Source organism: Sinocyclocheilus rhinocerous, unplaced genomic scaffold, assembly GCF_001515625.1.
Source record: "Sinocyclocheilus rhinocerous isolate Xijiao unplaced genomic scaffold, SAMN03320098_v1.1 scaffold585, whole genome shotgun sequence".
NCBI classification, from domain to species: domain Eukaryota; kingdom Metazoa; phylum Chordata; class Actinopteri; order Cypriniformes; family Cyprinidae; genus Sinocyclocheilus; species Sinocyclocheilus rhinocerous.
The window spans coordinates 582543-603427 of record NW_015630024.1 but is presented as its reverse complement, the minus strand read 5'-3'; the positions used below and the strand labels follow the sequence as shown (position 1 = coordinate 603427).

At 37.0% G+C, this 20885-nt stretch overlaps 1 protein-coding gene across 1 annotated transcript; it reads left to right on the top strand.

Moving 5' to 3' along the window:
* Positions 1 to 376: 376 nt before the first annotated feature.
* On the top strand, positions 377 to 17700 carry rhobtb3 (Rho related BTB domain containing 3). Its single transcript, XM_016551874.1, has 12 exons — positions 377 to 449; positions 1349 to 1589; positions 1804 to 1996; positions 5080 to 5237; positions 6544 to 6652; positions 8475 to 8861; positions 13057 to 13166; positions 13342 to 13444; positions 13639 to 13812; positions 15650 to 15816; positions 16920 to 17016; positions 17567 to 17700. Coding segments are annotated over exons 1-12 (1860 nt in total). The 5' UTR covers positions 377 to 447; the 3' UTR covers positions 17686 to 17700.
* Positions 17701 to 20885: the final 3185 nt, after the last annotated feature.

The following is a 20885-nucleotide window of genomic DNA, read 5'->3' as shown; positions in this document are numbered from 1 at the left end:
CAGGATCCACTGGATCGTTTCTGCCTGGATTTGTGTGTTTACAGTCCCGTGATAGACCAATACTATGATAACATGTATACACACAAATATTGCATTATAACATGCATTGACATACAAAATGTGCTATAGTAATAATTACGATATAACTTCAACAATTATAGGCTATCAAAATATATACAGAGTTAACAGTCCAAAATGGGATAATATAATGCATTTAGGGCTCTTAACTGCAAATGTCTTTGTATTTTGTCCTGGGCACTGAATATGAAAATTGGCTTTAAAAAATTTGAATATTTTACCATAAAAATGTTTTGTCTTACTTACTATATCCTATTAAATTAGATTTTTTTCATTTGCTTTTTTAAATAATTATTGAGACTGATGTGAAACCCCGCCGCTGAAGTACGTGCTCCCCGAGCCTTGATCCAGCGGGCGGTTGTTGTGATCATGTAAGTATGCATATGATTCTTCCTTTGCCATGACCGAAGCCCCTATAGCGCAAAATTGACAGTTATGCTACAGTACCATGACATAAATATCAATGCACTAACTGTTACTGGGCATTGACACATTGACATTTGCACGCATGCATAGGCTGCGTGTGCAATAATAGTAACAACAATAATGATATAAGGGCTCTTAACTGCAAATGTCTTTGTATTTTGTCCTGGGCACTGAATATGAAAATTGGCTTTAAAAAATTAGAATATTTTACCATAAAAATGTTTTGTCTTACTTACTATATCCTATTAAATTAGATTTTTTTCATTTGCTTTTTTAAATAATTATTTTTAACAGTGTGTATATATATATATATATATATATATATATATATATAGTATATGGTATATTACCAGTGAGGTAACTTACAGTTAACAGGTTTTTATATTATATATAGATTTGTCAGCTGTGGTTGCTAGAAATTCACAGTAAAATACTGCCTGTATATTTTTCACTGATAACTGTGTATTTCATTAAGTGATATAATGTTAATATACAAATCTACTTGAACTAACAAAAAACTGAACTGCGAAGGTAATTCATTGTTTTTACTTGCAAAAAAACACAAGTTTGACAGTATTTTACTGTAAAATGACACATTTTGCAGTGTTGAACCAGTTACAGTACTTCACTGTATATGGAAGAGTAACTTACAGTTAAGCAATTAACAGGTTTTTAACTGTTGCATTTTTAAAAAAAAATGTTCTTCCATAAAAATTACAAACATTTTTACAGTGCAGAGAGAGTTGAGGACTGTGTGTAAATGCTGTGAGCTGTGATTGCTTATATAAAGACAATCGGTTGGATTGTAATTGTAAACCGCTAAAGGCTTTTCTATGTCCCACAGGTCTGTCCACATAGTGGCCCTGGGTAGCGAGTGTCCTGGGGGCGTCGGGCCTGGGGACGAGACGACCGGCCCGGGACAGATCCAAGGTGGCTTGTTGTGGAGTTACCTGGGCCACGGAGCTCGGGAATTGGATCCAAACTCGGTGACGCCATCAAGGCATCCCTTGAACCCTGCATTTATGGAGTACCAGTCTAGAGTGTTCGGGGATGTCAGAGTGATGGTGCGGGATTGTCCCAGTTGGGTGAGTAACAGAGTGAATGAGAGAGGGATGATGGGATTCTAAAGCAGGATTAGGGTTTCTGCAGACTCAGGGAAGGGAGTTGTTTCCACCTGATTGGTGGACTAAGAGGAATTTTGCTATGGCAGTGATATCAGCTGATTGGTGGAACAGATGCTGAGCTACTGAGGTATGCCCTTATAAACATCACAGGTTAAAACCTTCGTTTTAATCGCAGGACCTTTCGGACAGCGACTGGGCGAGCATCCGGAGCGTTCTGGAGCAGGCCGACATCGTGGTCATTAAGTACTCGGTCAATGACAAACTGGCCTTTCAGCAGGTCCGAAACGTCTACGCCCCAAGACTTCGCCCTCTTCTTCGACACTGGGGTGTTCCTGTGATTCTGGTAGCCGTGGGGGCGAGGCTAAATGGTGAGATGCGATTGGCTGTTTCTGTAGAGTTCATTTGAGGTATTTTTCTCCATTACGAAGTTTTAAAGAAAAATAAATGTCTGTCAGCCTTTTGTAGTGCAGACTTGGGAGATAATGGACTTAATGGAAACAATTTAACTAAACTCTGGTTAAAAATTGCCTGATGGTTTTGCTTATGGAATGTGTGCTTAAGTACTGTAAGCAGAGCAAATAATGTCAAGTACTAATGATAATTAGGATTATGCATAATTTAATCTTAATTACCTCATGTCAATCAAGGCATTAGACAGTAAAATTGACTTTTAAACTTTCCTGAAATGACAAAGAGCAAAATTCACGTAATTGAAATAAATGAAACAAATGGAACTGTGGTGTTGAACTAGTTACCCATTACTGATCTTCAAAAGCAACACAGCATATGAAAAGCTTCTGACTTCAAGGGAAAAGAAGAAGTCTGATCGAGCCGAGATTTGGAGTTCTTTTGATGTGCTGAATGCGGTTGCGCCGTAAGCGTTTGTTGAATATGCTCATAGGTAAACATTTATAGACTCAAAGCACTTAGACCACAGATTTGGCTCCATTCGCTATAAAAGCGGCAGCTCTGTGCTCACAGTGTGACCTTTGAGATGTATAATTCATCAAGATGTGATTCCATCCAGCTACATCATTTATCCCTGAAGGATAATGGAGGAGAAACGAACATGATGGGTTTGTTTAAGACTTGCGGAAGGTTCTTGAGCAGGTTGGGGTTCGCAGGTTTGAAGAAAAACTACTAATTAATTCAATCATAAAAATGTAAAATTTAAATAAGTCATTTATAAAAAAAATCCTACTAAAATACATATATTTTATTTGTTTTTATTTGAAATATTTTGTTCATTTGCATGTGGTTATTAGAGAATGGCGAACATGTGAATGTGTTGTTAAATTACTGAAAAATTTTGCTAAATTCTTAGGTGTCATCTCAAGTAAAAAATTGATGTCAAAGGGAGTCAGCTAACAAAAAACTGGGAATCCCTGCTGTAAACTGTAAATCCCTGCATTCAGTAACTTGGAAATGTAATATGGCACAAACAGCGTAGAATGAGTTATTCACACAGTTTAATGGAATAGTCTACTCAAATTTAATATTCTGTCATCATTTACTCAACCTCATGTCATTCCAAACCTGCATTACTGTCTGCAGCTTCCATACAGTACATACATTCAAAAAATTAGTTTATAATCGGACTGATGACTCAGTTGGACTGAAAAGCCATTATATAAACACCTCATTCGATCTGATTGTTAATTGTTCAATTTTGATTGAAAGAGGTAAAAAAAAACACTATGCACGTAAACGTTTGAATCTTTTCTCAAATGGATTCAAAAGTACCTATGCTGCTCGCATGTTACCATCTGGTTTAACATAATCAAATATGTGAATCGGACTGTAATGTTTAGGGTTCATATAAACAGAATTTGTTAAGAACCTGAAATCAGACTGGATTCATGCAGACTGACAAAACATAAAAATACCTTGAGATGTCATTGAAAAATACAATGAAAGTCAGTGGGCTCCAATGGATATATTATTTTGAGTTGTACAGAAGACATACAGATTTGAAATGATATGAGGGTGAGTAAATAATGACAGAATTTACATTTTTGGCTGAACGACCCCTTTAGGATATACACTCAAGGGTTTGTTTATAATTAGTTTATAATCGGACTGATGACTCAGTTGGACTGAAAAGCCATTATATAAACACCTCATTCGATCTGATTGTTAATTGTTCAATTTTGATTGAAAGAGGTAAAAAAAAACACTATGCACGTAAACGTTTGAATCTTTTCTCAAATGGATTCAAAAGTACCTATGCTGCTCGCATGTTACCATCTGGTTTAACATAATCAAATATGTGAATCGGACTGTAATGTTTAGGGTTCATATAAACAGAATTTGTTAAGAACCTGAAATCAGACTGGATTCATGCAGACTGACAAAACATATAAAAATACCTTGAGATGTCATTGAAAAATACAATGAAAGTCAGTGGGCTCCAATGGATATCTTATTTTGAGTTGTACAGAAGACATACAGATTTGAAATGATATGAGGGTGAGTAAATAATGACAGAATTTACATTTTTGGCTGAACGACCCCTTTAGGATATACACTCAAGGGTTTGTTTATTTCTAATACTCCTAAGTATGAGCAATAATGCTGTTCATGCTAATGAGTTTGTGTCATGAGAATTGTGCTGTATTTCCTGTTGCTTTGCCTGGAGAGACCCAAGGCAAAATGAGAGTGTAAACATGGTCAAAACATGCTCACACATACTCATACAGTACATCTTTTTCCATTTCTCCGGGCTTTTTCTTTTATTGGCTACAGTGATTCATTCCTCTTCCTGCCTGTGCCCTCTTCACGTCTCTTTCTTCCACTTGTCCATTCTCACTCAATCTATCTCTCTCTCCATTTAGCTGTCTTTTCTTGCTATCATTTTACGTGCTCTTCTGTTCCCTGAGGCATTCGCCCTACTGGCCGGGCCAGCTCCTCCTAACACACACACATACACACATTGTTTTCATCCAGCTATCCCTGCTCTCTCATTCTGTCACTGCCACTCTCTCTCTGCCCGTCCGCACACACACGTACTGCTGTTTAAATTTACGCTGGTATAAACTTGAGCTGGCATGCATTGTTATGTAATAAAGGTTCAGATTTTGTTGCTCCATATGTCTGCCTGTTGACATCTCTCTGAATGTTATGTACTCTCTGTCAGTATGAGTCATGCTTTATTTGGCCCCTTGCTCTACAAATGTCATTTGTATGTGCATCAGTAATACGTTTGCATATGCATATACACTTAAAAATTGGCATGTGTGGTTCCATGGAACCTTTCCATTGCACAAAAGGTTCCTTATAGTGGAAAAAAAGTTCTTGAGATTAGTAAAATGTTTTTTACAGTAAGAAAAATATGGTTCTTTTAAGAACTGTTCACTGGATGGATCAATGGATCTTCTATGGCATCACTGTGAAAAAAGCCTTTTTAAGAGTGCATCACATTTTTATTGTTTACCTCTGTCACCCTCCACAGATGAAGGCCCGCCGTGCACATGTCCTCTGTGTGCGTCCGACTGGAGCAGCTGTGTGCCCCACAGTGAGGGGCTCCAGCTGTCCAGGGACCTGGGGGCCACTTACCTGGAGCTGCCCTCTCTAAACAACTTTTTTGTGGATCGTTACTTTGGCAGTGTGGTAAGTGTCTCTTTTTCTCTTAATCATTGTTAAGAAGTCTCATTAGTATGCAGAAGAACTGTACTTGTGGTTTAGCGGTTCCGGGCTGGTAACCATAAGGTTGGAGGTTCACACCCGGTAAGGGGTAATTTATAAACTCCATGCCTCGGGTGAAATATAAAACCCATTCATCACCACTGAGACCTTGAGCCCCGGTTGCTCCAGGGAGAGTGTAATAAGTTTACTTCTATTCAGTCATTTTGGATAAAAGCGTCTGCTAAATGGCTAATTAGAATTTAAACTTTAAGAGCGTTTAAGCTCTCTTGACAGTGTCTATCACATGCAATATGGAGACAGTAATTTTCTCATCCTTAAGCTTAAACACAACCATAAAACATGTTTACAGAAATGCTCTTACAGTGGAAGTCTATAGGGCAAGGCATTCTGGAAGCAACCCTTAAAGGGTTAAATTAGTGGTAGACAAATAAAATATGGGGACAAAATATCCAATATTGGTCAATATATATCTGTAATTGGCCAATACCGATATATATCAGCCGATAACCAGTATGATTTAGGCGTACTAATGTTACTAATGCTACTAATTAAGATGTGCACAAAATTGCTGAATTAAAATCGACACTTATTTTACACAATATTTTATTGAAGTCTTTTTTATAAAAGCTGTGCTTTAATATTATTTCCTTTTTTGTTTTCTCATGATCTCAGCTTAATTTTCTTATAATCTTGGCATAACAAGTTATTTGATTTAATGTTTTCATGGTCTTCACATATCAAAAAGTTTGTTTTCTTGTGATCTCAACTTTATTTTCAAATGATCTTCACATTGCAAAAAGTTTTTTTTTGTAGTCAACTTTATTTTCATCAAAACATCCGACCCTATTTCCAACAGAAATTTCATTCTCAACTTTATCCTCTTTGGAGCACTGTACTATTGCAATGGACTAATACAATTCACTAAAAATATATGAAAACAGAAAATGTACACTATCCATTGACAAGGCTGTTTGTGGTTTTGAAACTCACACTAGGAGAAATACTTTTATTAATCAGCCAATCTTGCCCCATAGATTTCCTTTGCAAGTGTGCATAACTGTAACTGTGATTTTTATTGAAAAAATATGATGACATTTTGTTTAAAAAGTTGTCCCTTTAAAGGTATGGTGACAAGCTGTTGTAGCCCTAAAGACACAATTTTGACACATTATTTCTAAGTAGCTGCAAATATTCCACCATATTTGGTGTTGGTGTGATTTGTGGTGTACTTGGATGTTATTTACACGCTTGCCTTTGAATCTTCACACAGCTGGAATACTTCATGATTCAGTGTCTGAAGCAGAAAGCCAAAGAACGGCCAGACAAACGGCGGGGTCACAGGTTTAACGAGCCCCGTCCCCCTCATTTGGACCAACCAGGTTAGTGGCTGATGAGATTTTCCCTCATTATTATGTCAATGATGTGTCTGGTGAAGTAGACCTCCCAAAAAGATCCTCATGCATCTTTCGACTTTTCCGCTTCCCTTCAAACCCGTCTAATTTTGGCTAATCTCACTAATAACTATACTCGCGATTTGCCAGGCATCTTATCTTAATCTCTGCAAAGCGGTCGGGTTGCAAAATATGCACAAAATGGCAATATTCATCAGTAACCGAGTCAATGAACTCGTCTGCCATTTAGATAAAAGGATTGTCTGCTAAAGGCTAGAAGTATTCTGCACAAGATGAACACTGCTATGAGCACTGACACTTAGAACGAGAAGCCAAAGCTTTCTATAGTTTGTTGGTGTGGCTCCAGCACCACTTAGGCTCTTTTTATAGAGCACAGCCCATAAAATATGAAGGGTATTGAATGCTGGGAAACCGTTGGTGTGGCCCCAAATGAATGGTTATGGAGTGCATAAAGTACAGCAGTAATATATGAGAAATGTGCCTATAATACAGACATGATGAACAAACAACATCTGTTTGTTGTGCTTGTTCTATTTCTTTTTAACGCCTGGTGTTATTGTGGCCTTCCAATAATCCTCCTTGTTTGGAATTTGCTTTCACGTCACTTTTCTCGTTGCTCCCGTCTTATTACCGTATCCCTTACTCATCTCGTCTCCTCTGCTTTGCTTGTCTCATCATTCTCTTTCTCCACCTTGTTCCCTTCACACTAAAAAAAATTCCTTACCCACCATCCTCCTCTGCTTAGCTCACCTTGTTTCTCCCTTTCTCTTACCCATTTCTTTTATCTTCCTCTCCCTCACATCCTTTTGTTCTTCCAGAAGTTCTTTAACATTCCCTACAGGAAACAATAATCACAGATTAGATCTTTTTAATATCACAGTCGTTTCTCCTAGACAGCATCGAAATTAAATAGAGCAGCTGTCAGCAATATTGAACACATGCAAGGACGCATACTTTGAAAATACACTGGAAATAGAGATTTAGCATACTTGTTTCAGCATACTATGATTTGGGATTTGAGAATATCTGAATTCTAATTTGAATGTAAGGAAGTATCACTTAAATTTTTTAATAGAAATGCATAAATGTTTGAAAAAAAAAATGCACTGGAAATTATAAGGCATCCATGAAATTAGAAATTAAAACAAGAAATTAATAATTGTATTCACCAAGGATGCATTAAGTTGATCAAAAGTGTCAATAACAACATTAAATAAATAAATGTTATTTTTAAAAATGCTCTACTTTTGAACTTTTAACATTTAACATTAACCAAAGAATCCTGAAAACAATGTATCACCATTTCCACAGTTATGTATTAAGAAGCACAGCTGTTTCCAACATTGATAATAATAAGAAATGTCCATATAAATGTTTCAAATCAGCATATTAGAATGATTTCTGAAGGATCATGTGACACTGAAGACTGGAGTAATGCTTCTGAAAATTCGGTTTTGCCATCATAGGAATAAATTACATTTTAAAATATATTAAAATAGAAAAGTTATTTTAATTTGCAATAATATTTTACATTATTACTGGTTATTACAAAGTCAAATTTCAATTTGAACTCATGTTTCACTTTATTCATTTGATAGCTCTGTATTCTTACTCCATGTCAACAATTGTCTAATTTTTTGACTATTTAAAGGTATTTTAGGAGACATCTCAGCTTTGAAGTTGATACTTGATTGAGACATAACTCAGACCCACATTTAGTCTCCTGAGCTATAAAGATCAACATCTGAGCTATAAAGCTGTCCTATAACATCCCATCCATGTCTTTCAGCGCGTCTTCCCCTGGTGAGGGTGGAGGAATCTTCCTTCTCTCAGGACTTGCAGTGGCTCCTCGAACGCGGCGTTCAATTCGCAGATGTGGCGTTCTACGCCGGGGACTCTGGGAAGGAGCTGGGCTGGGCGCACGCGTCCGTTCTGTGTGCCGTCAGCCCATACTTCAGACAGCTGCTGGTGGGACGGCAGGCCTGGGAAAGGCCCGTTTCACGCTGCACCTGCAGGGACAGAGACGGCCCCCACTCGCTTTTGTCCACCTGGGATGGAGGCATAGATGATCTACCCAGAGCAGACGGACACCCTCCCGGACACCTTTCACGGCTGGTTGTGAAGGAGCCGCTGCTCTGTTTATGCCTGTGGGAGACGTTAATGTTTCTTTACAGAGGTGAGAGAGAACGTGCGCTGCTTGCAATATTACGGCTGATGTTGTTCAAGGCAACTGCTGTTGGATAAAGGGCACAATGTATTGACGTTTATGGCTTTTTTTTCTCCATAAGAAAGAAAAATCACAGATGAGAACTTTAGCAACTCAGCCGTTTTTTTTAGACAAAAAATAGATTAAACAGAGAGCAAATGGAGACCTTTACTTACGCAAAAGAATTTTCTTAAAAAAAATTAAAAAGGCACTAATAATCACATAAAACATTTGTAATATTTTTTTAAATACATTTTAAATGTTTAGTTTTTATGTATTTAATTTTTATGTATATTTAATTGCTGAGAACCTGATTCTCGAGCTGTGAATAATTATATAATAAACGTTAATATTTAAAATACATTTTAAGTATTTATTTTCTTTACTGATAACCTAATTTTCCTGAGCTATGAAAAACGCTGCCGATTATATAAAACATTTATATTTTAAATAAATGTTAAATATTTATTTGTATTTTATTTACTGAGAACCTAATTCTCTTGAGCTATGAAAAAAGATGCTATTAATCATATAACAAGTTTTAATATTTTAAATAAATTTTAAATATTTATTTAATATAAAAATATTCTAAAATGCTAGCAATCATATAAAAAATATTCTAAATACATTTTATTTGTTTTATTTGATCTTATTTATTTGACTGAAAATCCAAGTCTCCTGAGCTATGAAAGAGCAAATTTCCTCTAGGTAGAGCTTCTTTTATTGCTGGTGTGCCGGCAGCATTTCTTTTTCCATGAAGAATCCTGTCACAACCGTAAATATGAAGCGAGATTAGCATTATTGAAGGAAACAGTTTGAAAAAGCTTCCTAGTTCTGCTAGTTTAGGCGTCTCAGTTGAGATACGGTTGAAATGTTTCTCTCCCATTCACTGCCTTATCTCTTCAGCTCTGCAATTGTGTTTTCTTTTGTGTTTGAAAAGAAGGAAGTTTTATAGGACGGTTTCATAATTAAAATGGCTTTAGTTTGGAGGCTGTTTATTTGTGTCTAAGGCCTGGCTGATTTATGGTTCTCTACATGTGCATGTATGATGGCAGTCCACTCTATGAGACCCTGGAGCTGTGGGGCTGATTACCATGCATGGGAGGACAGAGAGATCTGTGTGCGTGCGTGTGTGTGTGTGTGTGTGTGTGTGTGTGACCGTATATGCATATGAGGCAACATAAGAGAGAAAAAAAGATATGATATACAATATTTGTGCCTCTATAAAACATTTTGAATTTATGATTATGGTAAGGGCTGAATTTCACAAAACCTCTCAGTAACATGTCATGTTATATTTTACCACAAAATCAAAAGAAAGCATTAAAGAATTATGTTTTGCTAAAATAAAAAGCAAGTAAATAAATAAGTAATAGTTTACCCCCAAATCAAAAGATCAAAAAAATCAAAAATTTTTTTGCTTAAATAAAATGTTGACTGTTTTTGGAACATTAAGATTTTTAGCATTGTGGCAATATTTTCATGACAGTTAACCTTTTCCTCCCAAATTCTTATTACCGTAATACAATACAATACAAACAACAATTAATAAACAAACAAACATTTTATCCTTAAAATCAATAATCTTTTGCTTAAATAAAAGGTTGACTGTTTTTGGGCCACAAAGATTTTTCTTTCTTTCTTTCTTTCTATCTGCTTTCTTGCATGCATTGTGACATTATTTTTATGGCAATTAAGTATTTAAAAAAAAATTATAATAAATTATATACCATAGACATACCATAATGCAATAAATAAATAGTTATCATTTAAACTGTAAAATATTTATATTTTATTATAGTATTTGTAACTGGCTTTATTTTATGCTGATTTAAAATGAATTGTATTATAGTAATTTACAGTACCGTATCTAAATATACAAAAAAACAAAAAAAACAACCTACAGACGCCTAACAGTAATTTTTTGTTTATATTGTCAGCTATATGGCAAACATCTCTTCTTACTATATATACACACACACACACACACAAACGCACAATGCAATTATTGCATACAATAATACTGACACCTAGTGGTTTGAAAGCAGCATCATGCAACATTTTCTGATACTGATGCTGTTGTTGAAATGCGCTATTCAAATCAGCCATGTTTAATTTATTCTGTGAGCTGAAGTACCTTATAATAATGGATAAAGCAAGTAGTATTCAGCTGGTCATGTGATCTTAACATGATGGCCCATGTAAAATGGAACAGCATTTTTAGACCTAACAAGTACCTTTAATTGCAAGTTTAACTCTTTTTAATAAGGGAAAGTCACTTTTAAATGTCATGACAATAAAGTCAGAGCATTTCCTTTATGCAAACAATGCAATTATTTTGATTTTGGGGTGAAGTGCGTCCTGGACATGCTTTTCGTGACATTCACCCAAGTACACAATTGTGATTCTATACTTGTATTAGCCCGCCACAACATTCCTCATAAGCTGGGAATATTACCTCCCGTTCCCCATTCTTTGGGACCTCTGATGCAAAATGGAGGCTGGAAGGATGGACATGCATCTCAATCAGGTGTTCAGATGAGGCTTTAACAGTCCAGGAAGCAGGAATGGATATTATAGACTCATTTATCAGAGTGAGGCCATGCTCAGAAGGTGAGAAGGTGAGCCCCATACTGATGAGATCATCTCACCCTGCTGCTGATATATAGTGTGATTTTTCCAGAGGCCATTTTCCTCCCGTGAACCAAGGGCGGTCGTTACATTAACGGAAATGATGCACGGAAACTCATTGTGCGTGGTTTCTTTCGGATCAAATGCCGCTCGGGTAGTGTCTAGACAGATTTACGAATGAGGCTGAGTTCATATTAAATCAGCTCAACCGTTACGGATGAACATTTTTATGTGACAGAACAGTGGAAACTATGTCTTTACTATGAAATAACACCAGTTAAATATTGGTTTTATTTTCTTAGCTGTCACCAAGAATACTTGATTGTTGTGGAAAACAGCTGTTCCACCACCTTATTTGTGGCTTTTTGTATCCTGGTATAGTTAATGGAGAAAAGAAAGCTGAGTTTTTAAAGCTGTAACTGAATCCACCAGCCCTGTACACTGGGTTCTTTATTGGCATTGATGGTTCCATGAAGAAACTTTAACATTCATGGAATCTTTTCCTTCCACAAAAGGTTCTTTAGATTTTCAATATGTTCTTCGCATGGTTCTTTTAAAGGAATAGTTCATCCAAAAATGAAAATTCTGTCATTAATTACTCACCCTCATGTCGTTCATTTTCAGAACCCAAATTAAGATATTTTTGATGAAATCTGAGAGCTTTCTGACCCTGCATAGACAGCAACGCAACTGACACGTTCAAGGCCCAGAAAGGTAGTAAAGACATCATTAAAATAGTTCATGTGACATCAGTGGTTCAACCTTCATTTTATGAAGCTACGAGGATACTTTTTTTGTGCACAAAGAAAACAAAAATAATGACTTCAACTATTTCTTCTGTTCAGTGTCAGTCTCAACGTGCATTGTGCATTCCTCTGCTTGTAAACAAGGCGCAGCCTATCCAGGTTCTACGTCAGAACGCCAGCTCCTTGCATCGTGGTACTCTCGTGAACACGCAGCGAAGACTGACACGGAAGAGAAGAAATGTTGAATAAATTTGTTATTTTTGTTTTCCTTTCGCACAAAAAGTATTAATTACGGTTGAATTACTGATGTCTCATGGACTATTTTACCAATGTCCTTACTACCTTTCTGGGCCTTGAGCGTGTCAGTTGCGTTGCTGTCTATGCAGGGTCAGAAAGCGCTCGGATTTCATCAAAAATATCTTCATTTGGTGTTCCGAAGATGAACAAAGGTCTAACGGGTTTGGAAGGACATGAGGGTGAGTAATTAATGACACAATTTTAATTTTTGGGTGAACTATCCCTTTAAGAACTGTACACCGAAAGGTTCTTTAAGGAGCCCAGAATGGTTCTTCTATGACATTGATTGATTTGAAAACTCCCTTTTGAAATCTTTATTTTTAAGAGTGTACCTCCACTGAGAGGTTGAACTGTTTGTTAAACTCCAGCAGATCTGAGCAGCCAGTGTAAAAGGTTGAGATTTACTCCGCGGTCAGCCGGACAGCCAGTTAATGCATGAGCAGGATGCGTTCATGGGTCAGTGCGTGCTGGTGATGTGTATTTTTTCACAGGGGCCTGGGAATGGGAATACCTGGAGGAAGCTATTGCTGAAAAACTGAAGAACCCTTTGGCCGTAGCCCAGCTGATTGACAGGATACGCTCATTCGTTGGAAGAGAAAAGGTATCCGTCTGACAGACAGGAGGCGCTCTGATTATACAACAGAACTGGACCGTGCAAAGGTTTTTTCTAATGATTTGCATGGCTGACCTGATTTCTCAAATCTAAATGCTCACAGTACTAATGGTATTCATCGCCTCAGATTGTGCACTGCAGTGTCGATTCGTTCTGGTTGCAGGCCCCCAGGGACACACCCACACCCCGCTCTCAACAAGGTCCTTTGACACTAGGAAGCCTCTTCAATTCCCCTCTATACTCTGATGTCATCTTCATGGTGCAAGGCAAGAGTCAATGCTAACCCTGCATGTGCATGAACATGTACACACACAGGCGCACACAATGGTGCATTGATTCAGACTGCTCAAAGGTGGAAAGTACAAGGGAGGTGCTTGTGTTTGAGTTAGAGCTCCTCTGTAATGCTTGACTCCTTGGGTGTAAGTGTGTTTTAAGAGGTCAGCTGTGCGTCTGCTTGCAGGAAGCGTGCTGCCAGCGCACAGAGCCGTGCTTGTGGCCCGCTGTGATGTTATGGCTGCCATGTTCAGTGGGAAATACGCAGAAGCACGAAGTCGTGTGGTGCCAATACATGGAGTCTCGTCTGATACCTTTCTAGCTTTCCTGGAGTACCTCTACACTGACACCTGCTGTCCAGGTGAGAGTGTGGTTTTCAAGGATTTTAAAGCAGTAGTGTCCAAACCTGTTCCTGGAGGGACACTATCCACCAGAGTCTAGTTTTACCCTAATTAAACACACCTGGACCAGCTAATAAAGGTCTTCCAGGCAAGTGTGTTGGAGCTGGTTGGCAGTGTTGCCAAGTCTGCGGTTTTGCCGCGGAATTGGGCTACTTTAACACTGTTGCCGCGGGTTGTTTTCATGTCTGCCGGTTTAAGCGACCTCAATAACATGATATTTAGCCCCTAAAATGCACATTTTACCAGGGGAACCCCACCAAAAAACGTGTATTTTACCCCCTCGAAACGCGATTGGGCTAGTTTTGAGTAGCAATTGGGCAGGTTTTGTTGTGAAAACCTGGCAACCCTGCTGGATGGAGAAAAACAAGAAGCAAGACTGGACAACCCTGCCTTAAAGGGATAACAATGTAAATTGTCATCACCCTCACCCTCATGTCATTCCACACCTTCTGTTGAACAAAATAAGAACTGTTCAAAACAACATCAGACCTCATTGACTTTCACTGTATGGACAAAAACAAACATTAAAAAAAAAAAAATTTTTTCTTTAGAACAAAATGAAGCTAACTATTCCTTTAAATGTTTTTATAAAATAGATAGTTCTGGTCCTGGATGCTGATTGGTCAATAAAGTGTTTCAGGTGTGCTAAAATACACTATATGATTCAGAGGACTTAACTACAATTTGAGAGAGAATTACCCAGTCTGAGTATCAAATTATGCAATAGAATGAACTAACACTAACACTAAAACTTGGAATTTTCCATGGATTTGCATGGCTGCCCTGATTTTCCCAATGACAGATGTTCACAGTACTAACAGCATTCAAGGATGAACTATCCCTTTAATTATTTTGTTTCATAAAATATTTTTTATTGAAAACATACACAACTGCTCAAAAGTTTGGGGTCGATAAGATTTTTTAAATATTTTTGAAAGAAGTCTCTTATGCTTGCCAAAGCTGCAAATATTTGATTAAAAATACAGTAAAAACAGTAATATTGTGACATATTATTACAATTTTTAAATAACTGTTTTCTATTTTAATATATTTTAATTATCATAATTTATTCCTGTGATGGCAAAGCAGCCATTACTCCTGTCATCAGTGTCACATGATCCTTCAGAAATCATTCTAATATTCTGATTTGCTGCTCAAGAAACATTTCTTGTTAGTATCAACAGTTGTGCTGCTTAAATGTTTTGTGGAAACTGTGAAACATTTTTTTTTTCAGGATTACAATAGAAAGTAGTTTAAAAGAACAAGTTTTTATTTGAAATAGAAATATTTTGTAACATTGTACATTTCTTATTTACTTTCAGTATCAGTATAATTTTTTCCAATAAATAAAATAAAATAAATGAGATCTTATTGACTCCAAACTTTTAAATGGTAAAGTTCTTAATTTTTTTTACCTGATTAGGTAACAATATTAACATTTACAATATGAAGTGAGAATAAAGGGGTTCTTCTGTATGTTGTGCCTAACAATGGCTTTTTATATTCACTGTATTGTGCAACATAGTCCATATGTTTCAATCATAATGACATGTAATGATTCAGGTTGTATTTATCATTAAACAATGAAGGAAGGTTTAGTATGTCAGATTGTTTGAATCATTCTGTCAATCAATGTGATGGATGCTTCCCCGTTCATATCAAGGACATTAAACAGCACTATTGAGAGAATAGATGCAAATAGAGACTGAGCTTGATTGACAGAGGGTGAATATGAACTGAGGTTGATGGAGGGGGAAACAGGAGGTGATTGACAGTGCTGTGTGTCTGTGTGTTCAGCCAGTGTGCTGCAGGCCATGGCTGTGCTCGTCTGCGCAGAGATGTACCAGGTGAAACGGCTGCAGCACCTGTGTGAAGTGTGTGTCTGCGCGTATCTTCAGAGTATGCCCAGTCGAGAGCTAGCATCTACGGGCATCAGTGTGATTCGCTTACTGAGGAGAGCAAAGGCGAGTCTTTACATCTCTATATCAACAGGGGTGTGTTTGATAAAGGTGTCACATCTTTGCTTTGAGAGCTTTGGACCCATAATATCACTATATTTTCACTTTAAACTAACGTAGTTCAAATATTTATACCGCATATTGCCTATTTTTAATAATAGCATGTGAACCAGTAAGCAAAGATATGTTTCAAACTGTAAAATACACTACCGTTCAAACATTTGAGGTTGAATGCTGAATTAATTTGATCAAGTATACTGTAAAAACAGTAATATTGTAAAATATTTTTTAAATGTAAAATACCCGTTTTCTGTTTTAATATATTTTTTAAAAATTCCTTTAGATGGCAAAGCTGAATTTTCAGCATCATTACTTCAGTCCTCACTGTCACATGATCCTTCAGAAATCATAATATGCTGGTTTGCTGCTTAAGAAACATTTTTTATTATTATCAATGTTAAAAACAGTTGTGCTGCTTAATAATTTTGTTGGAAACCATGTTTTTTTTTTTCAGGACTCTTTCATGAATAGAACGTTCAAAAGATTATTGTTAATCATTTTAATAATAAAAGTTTTGTCTTAAGACTGTCTAAGATTATTGTTATTTTAGCATTATTTATATACTATCGTTGTATTTATTAATATTTTTAATTCGCTGTTATTTGTATATTTTTTTTGTTTCAATTTTAGTTTCATTTTTTTAAATTAATTTTGTAATTGAGTTTTGTCATTTTTATGTGCTTTTGATGTTTTTCCCTATTATTTATATTTTGCTTTCATTTATTTTTATTTAAGTTTTAGCTATACCTCAGCTGAAACTTATTTCAGGTAGTTGCCAAAGTAATTTCTAATTTTCATCTATTATTTATATATTTTTAAATTACCGAAAATTATTTTTGATAGTTTTAGTTAACAATAACAACATTGTATACTACACATTTGATCAACTGTATTACGTCATAGGTTTTTTCCAGGCATACCAAAAATGTGCTTACAAAAATAGTACAGTAGTATACTATCCCGAAATACCATCTGTGATACATCCAACACGTTTATTAGTCTCTAACATTCTATCTGATCTCATGTTCACTCTCTATCTCTCTCATTAGTGTCACAACGCTGACCAGCTCTATGTCTGGCTCCTCCATTTCATTGCCAATAACTACCTGATCTTCAGTCACAAGCCTGACTTCCTGGAGCTATCAGGTGAGCCGTCCGCTTGACCACCTGGAAAGGATGTTCAAGCGCATAAGAACACATGCACAATCATCTCTAACTGTGACAAAAGCCAGATCCCAACGCCCTGAGAGCACTTCTAACAGCTGCTGCTGCGCACAAGCCCATGCAAATCACTACCCGCTTCTGTCAAAGCTTCATTATGGAACACTGAGAGCAACTGTAAGGTCACTTTTGAAACAAATGAATCATCATCAGACCTAATTAGTATGTCCTGCCCTTCCACACGCACTTGGCAAATAAATAAGTGCCGCCTCATGAATGGTGTATTTGTGAGTCAATGAATGGAACGAGCAAACTTTGACAGGAAAATATTTTATTTTCATTTTTTTTTAAGACTTCTAATTTTTTTTAATACACTCAATAGGAAACAAATAGAGACAATTACATTATTTTAATTGAAGAACAAGGTAAAAAAACAAATTTGGTGGACGGATATTATGCTTTGTTTAAATGCATTGGCGTTCAGCAGGAGGGAATGTTGTAGCAATATTTTCCTGTGATTCTTTTTTTTTGACAGACGAGGAGCGTGAGCAGGTGGAGCGACTGCGTTGGCCCTCCAGAGGTTACCTACAGGAGCTCAGCGAGTACCAGCAACGCAGGCGGCAGATCCGCAAGTCTCGCTGCAGCATCATGTGACCCCTTCTTGACGCCCTGCGGACCGGAAGGGAGGGCGAAAAACAGAGGATGCAAATTGGAGATTCATTTAAATACAGGATGAAAGAGACCTTTGTTTGACTCCTGGGTTGACGGTGGATTCTGATGTACTGTATTCACACAAACTTTGACCTCTGACCCTGTGATATAAAGCAGACAGCTGTGAATTCTCACTGGTGGATCCTATGCGCCGATGCTCTTCTATGTGGATAATTCTATACAAACGATTATGCCTGATTGGTGCAATAAACTTCCTCTGTGATGGATTAATCCCAAAGTATTAAACAGGGTAGGGTCGATCTTATACTCTCTCCAGAGATTGATATGTTACTCTCATGGTCAGCCATGTTATGTCATGGTGAGATTTCTTTGTTTCTGAATTCAGTGGTTACTCCAGCAATATGACTTGAATAAATTTCAAATATTTATTTTTTCCCCCCCATGAGATTAATTTGAATTTGATGCAACTATTTTTGTAACATGTACATCTGAGATTTTTATTTCAACTAATAACGTACAAAGTACGCATCCAGCATGTGGATCGCCTCTTAGTGCAGTTGGTCGATGTAGAGCCGATTCTGGCTTGCTTTAGTCTAGTCCAGTTATGTTGACCCTCATCTCATGCTGAATAAAGAAATTTTAGAAGGATGCGTGGTTGTTCTGAGAGTCTGTGGCTTTAATCGAAACCATACAAAGTCATACAATGTAGCATACAATTGTTTGAAATATTCATTATTACATAATGTCTACTGTTTAACCATATGTACTGCACAGTATTTAATTAGTGAGCTAGTATTTAATCAATTAATTTTTTTTAGTGGCATCATCTTGAATGTAACCAAAAATGGTTGCGTATTTAGCGGTTTTATCTAATTTTGTGTAAAAATGCTGAACCTGGCAGTCTAATCAACTGAATAAAGTAGATGTTAACATTCACACATGATTCATTATATTGAAAATGTGAGGTCGAGCACATTGCATCATGATGCATGTTTGCTCTGAGAGTCTTTGACTTAAATCTAAACCTGTGGTTCTCAAGGGGTGGGTCGTGACCCAAAAATGAGTCACAGGTCTGTTCTAACACAGTTGTTGATGGTGGGAAAAGCAATGATACTGAAGATGAAAACTATGTAGAGTAACAGACAACATGAGCCAGACAGGGTTATTATAGTTAACTAAAATTTTGGTACTTGAAATAAAAATAAATGTTAAAATAAAATAAACAAATATAAAAAAACACAATTTTTTTATTTCGAATATGGTTTGTGCTGACCAAAATGTGTTTTGTGGAGTGAATTACTGGCTGCTGAGAGAAAAAGCAGTTTCTTATAACACTTCATCAACATTTCTTTGTACAATACACTATTTTGGGATGATGGCCACTTGATGTCTAATGGAAAATCTGGGCCCTGAGGCTAAACCAGTTTCGAACCACTGATGTAACCGTTGTATATATTGTTTTTAAAGGGGTCATATGATGCTGCTAAAAATAACACTCTTAACTTTTATAAAGAATATCTCTTTGGATTTGAGACTTTAGTCTTTGCAACTTTACAGATCTTCTTTATGCACCAAGAGCTTGTAACACTCCAAAGAGAAAGGAAAAAATGAAATCGCATCATATGACCCCTTTAATATTTTATAAAGAAGGACTGTGTAGCATACCTTCACTGCAGAGATCCAATTGCCTGCAACATGCCCTCCAGTTTTCCAGAACGGTCCAGACCGTCGACATCACTTCCTCCTCCAATGCACTGTTCCCCTATGAAGACCCGAGGAACCTGCAAAGAATACATGGATGTAAATAAATGTAATAAATTACATGGCAAACGAATAAAGCATATGACTAACATGCAATGGGCAGGGCCAAAGCTGCTGGTCAATTGGTGACTCAGCATTTGTGTGAATAAGCGAGTAAAAACAATGTCGCCATATTTACCACCATAATAATATATAACGTTAGGCCTAATAATACTGAAAATTTACTTTAAGATAAAAAAAAAGTTTTGTTTGAAGTTAATACATTTAGTTTATATTTAGAATTCATGTAACTGTGGCAGTGTGACGCAATGACTGACGGTCTGGTCTAATATAACAAAAATGTTACCATATATATATTATATAAAACACCATTATAAGTACTCACGGTGCGCGCGCCTGTGATCTGTTGCAGATAGTCTTGTATGCTGCCCATGTCACTGCGTCCGGTGATGTCAATCAACTCTAAGTGTCCACTTTTGAATTTATACTTTGACAAAACATCCTTAGCGAGTATGCAGTAAGGGCAGGTTGGCTTCAGAAACACAACTACTTTGTCACCCTTAATTTGCGCCTTAACCAATTCTGCCATTGCTCTTAACGTAACAAGCACAGCTGTTCACGACTCCAGGGAAGTCAAAACGAAACAGCTATTTTCCTGGCTTTGTGAGTCATGTAGTTCCCGTCGGTTCACACCCTTCAAAGTAAGGCGGGATTAAAATTAACCACACCTCGGTAAAATTTAAAGGGGTCATATGACGTTGCTAAAAAGAACATTATGTTGTGCATTTGGTGTAATGCAATGTGTTTATGCGGTTTAAGGTTCAAAAAACACATTCTTTTCCATATAATGTACATTATTGTTTCTCCTCTATGCCCAAAGCTCATCGTTCTAAAAAAGCGAGGTGTGCTCTGATTGGCCAGCTATCCAGTGCGTTGTGATTGGCCGAATGCCTAAAGCGTGTGACGGAAATGTTACGTCCCTTAAAGTCCCCATGAAATCAAAATTAAAGTTTTTTGGGTGTTAGTATCAATATGTTAGTCTTAAGGTTATCTATAAGGCAGTGTGCTCCAAAACAGTGACAAAATTCGCATTTAGAAGATATAAGCATTCAAAGCTTGCAGTTCGACACTTCCGCCAAAACGGCTCAACGATTTTTTTGACGTCACATCGTACTTCAGCTTCTCATCAAACTTTCTGTCCAATCAAATGCTCTCTAGAATCCGAAGCGCCCGCCCCCTACACTATAAAATAGACGCTGAAGCCGCAGCTGAAATCGGTCACTTGTCCACAGAATTAGTATTTTCTGTACAGTGAACGGCACGTAGTGCACTATATAGGGGACAGGGAACAATTCAAACAGTGTAAATATGCTTTCCATTGAAGAAAAAAAGAAGTCTGGTTTCGCGCTGTGTCACACTAA

What these genes read in the sequence shown, in the direction of transcription:
- rhobtb3 (XM_016551874.1), top strand. An exon ending in GTTAATGTTTCTTTACAGAG is followed by an intron (nt 8,862 to 13,056) that starts GTGAGAGAGAAC and finishes ATTTTTTCACAG; the next exon opens with GGGCCTGGGAATGGGAATAC. An exon ending in TGACTTCCTGGAGCTATCAG is followed by an intron (nt 17,017 to 17,566) that starts GTGAGCCGTCCG and finishes TTTTTTTGACAG; the next exon opens with ACGAGGAGCGTGAGCAGGTG.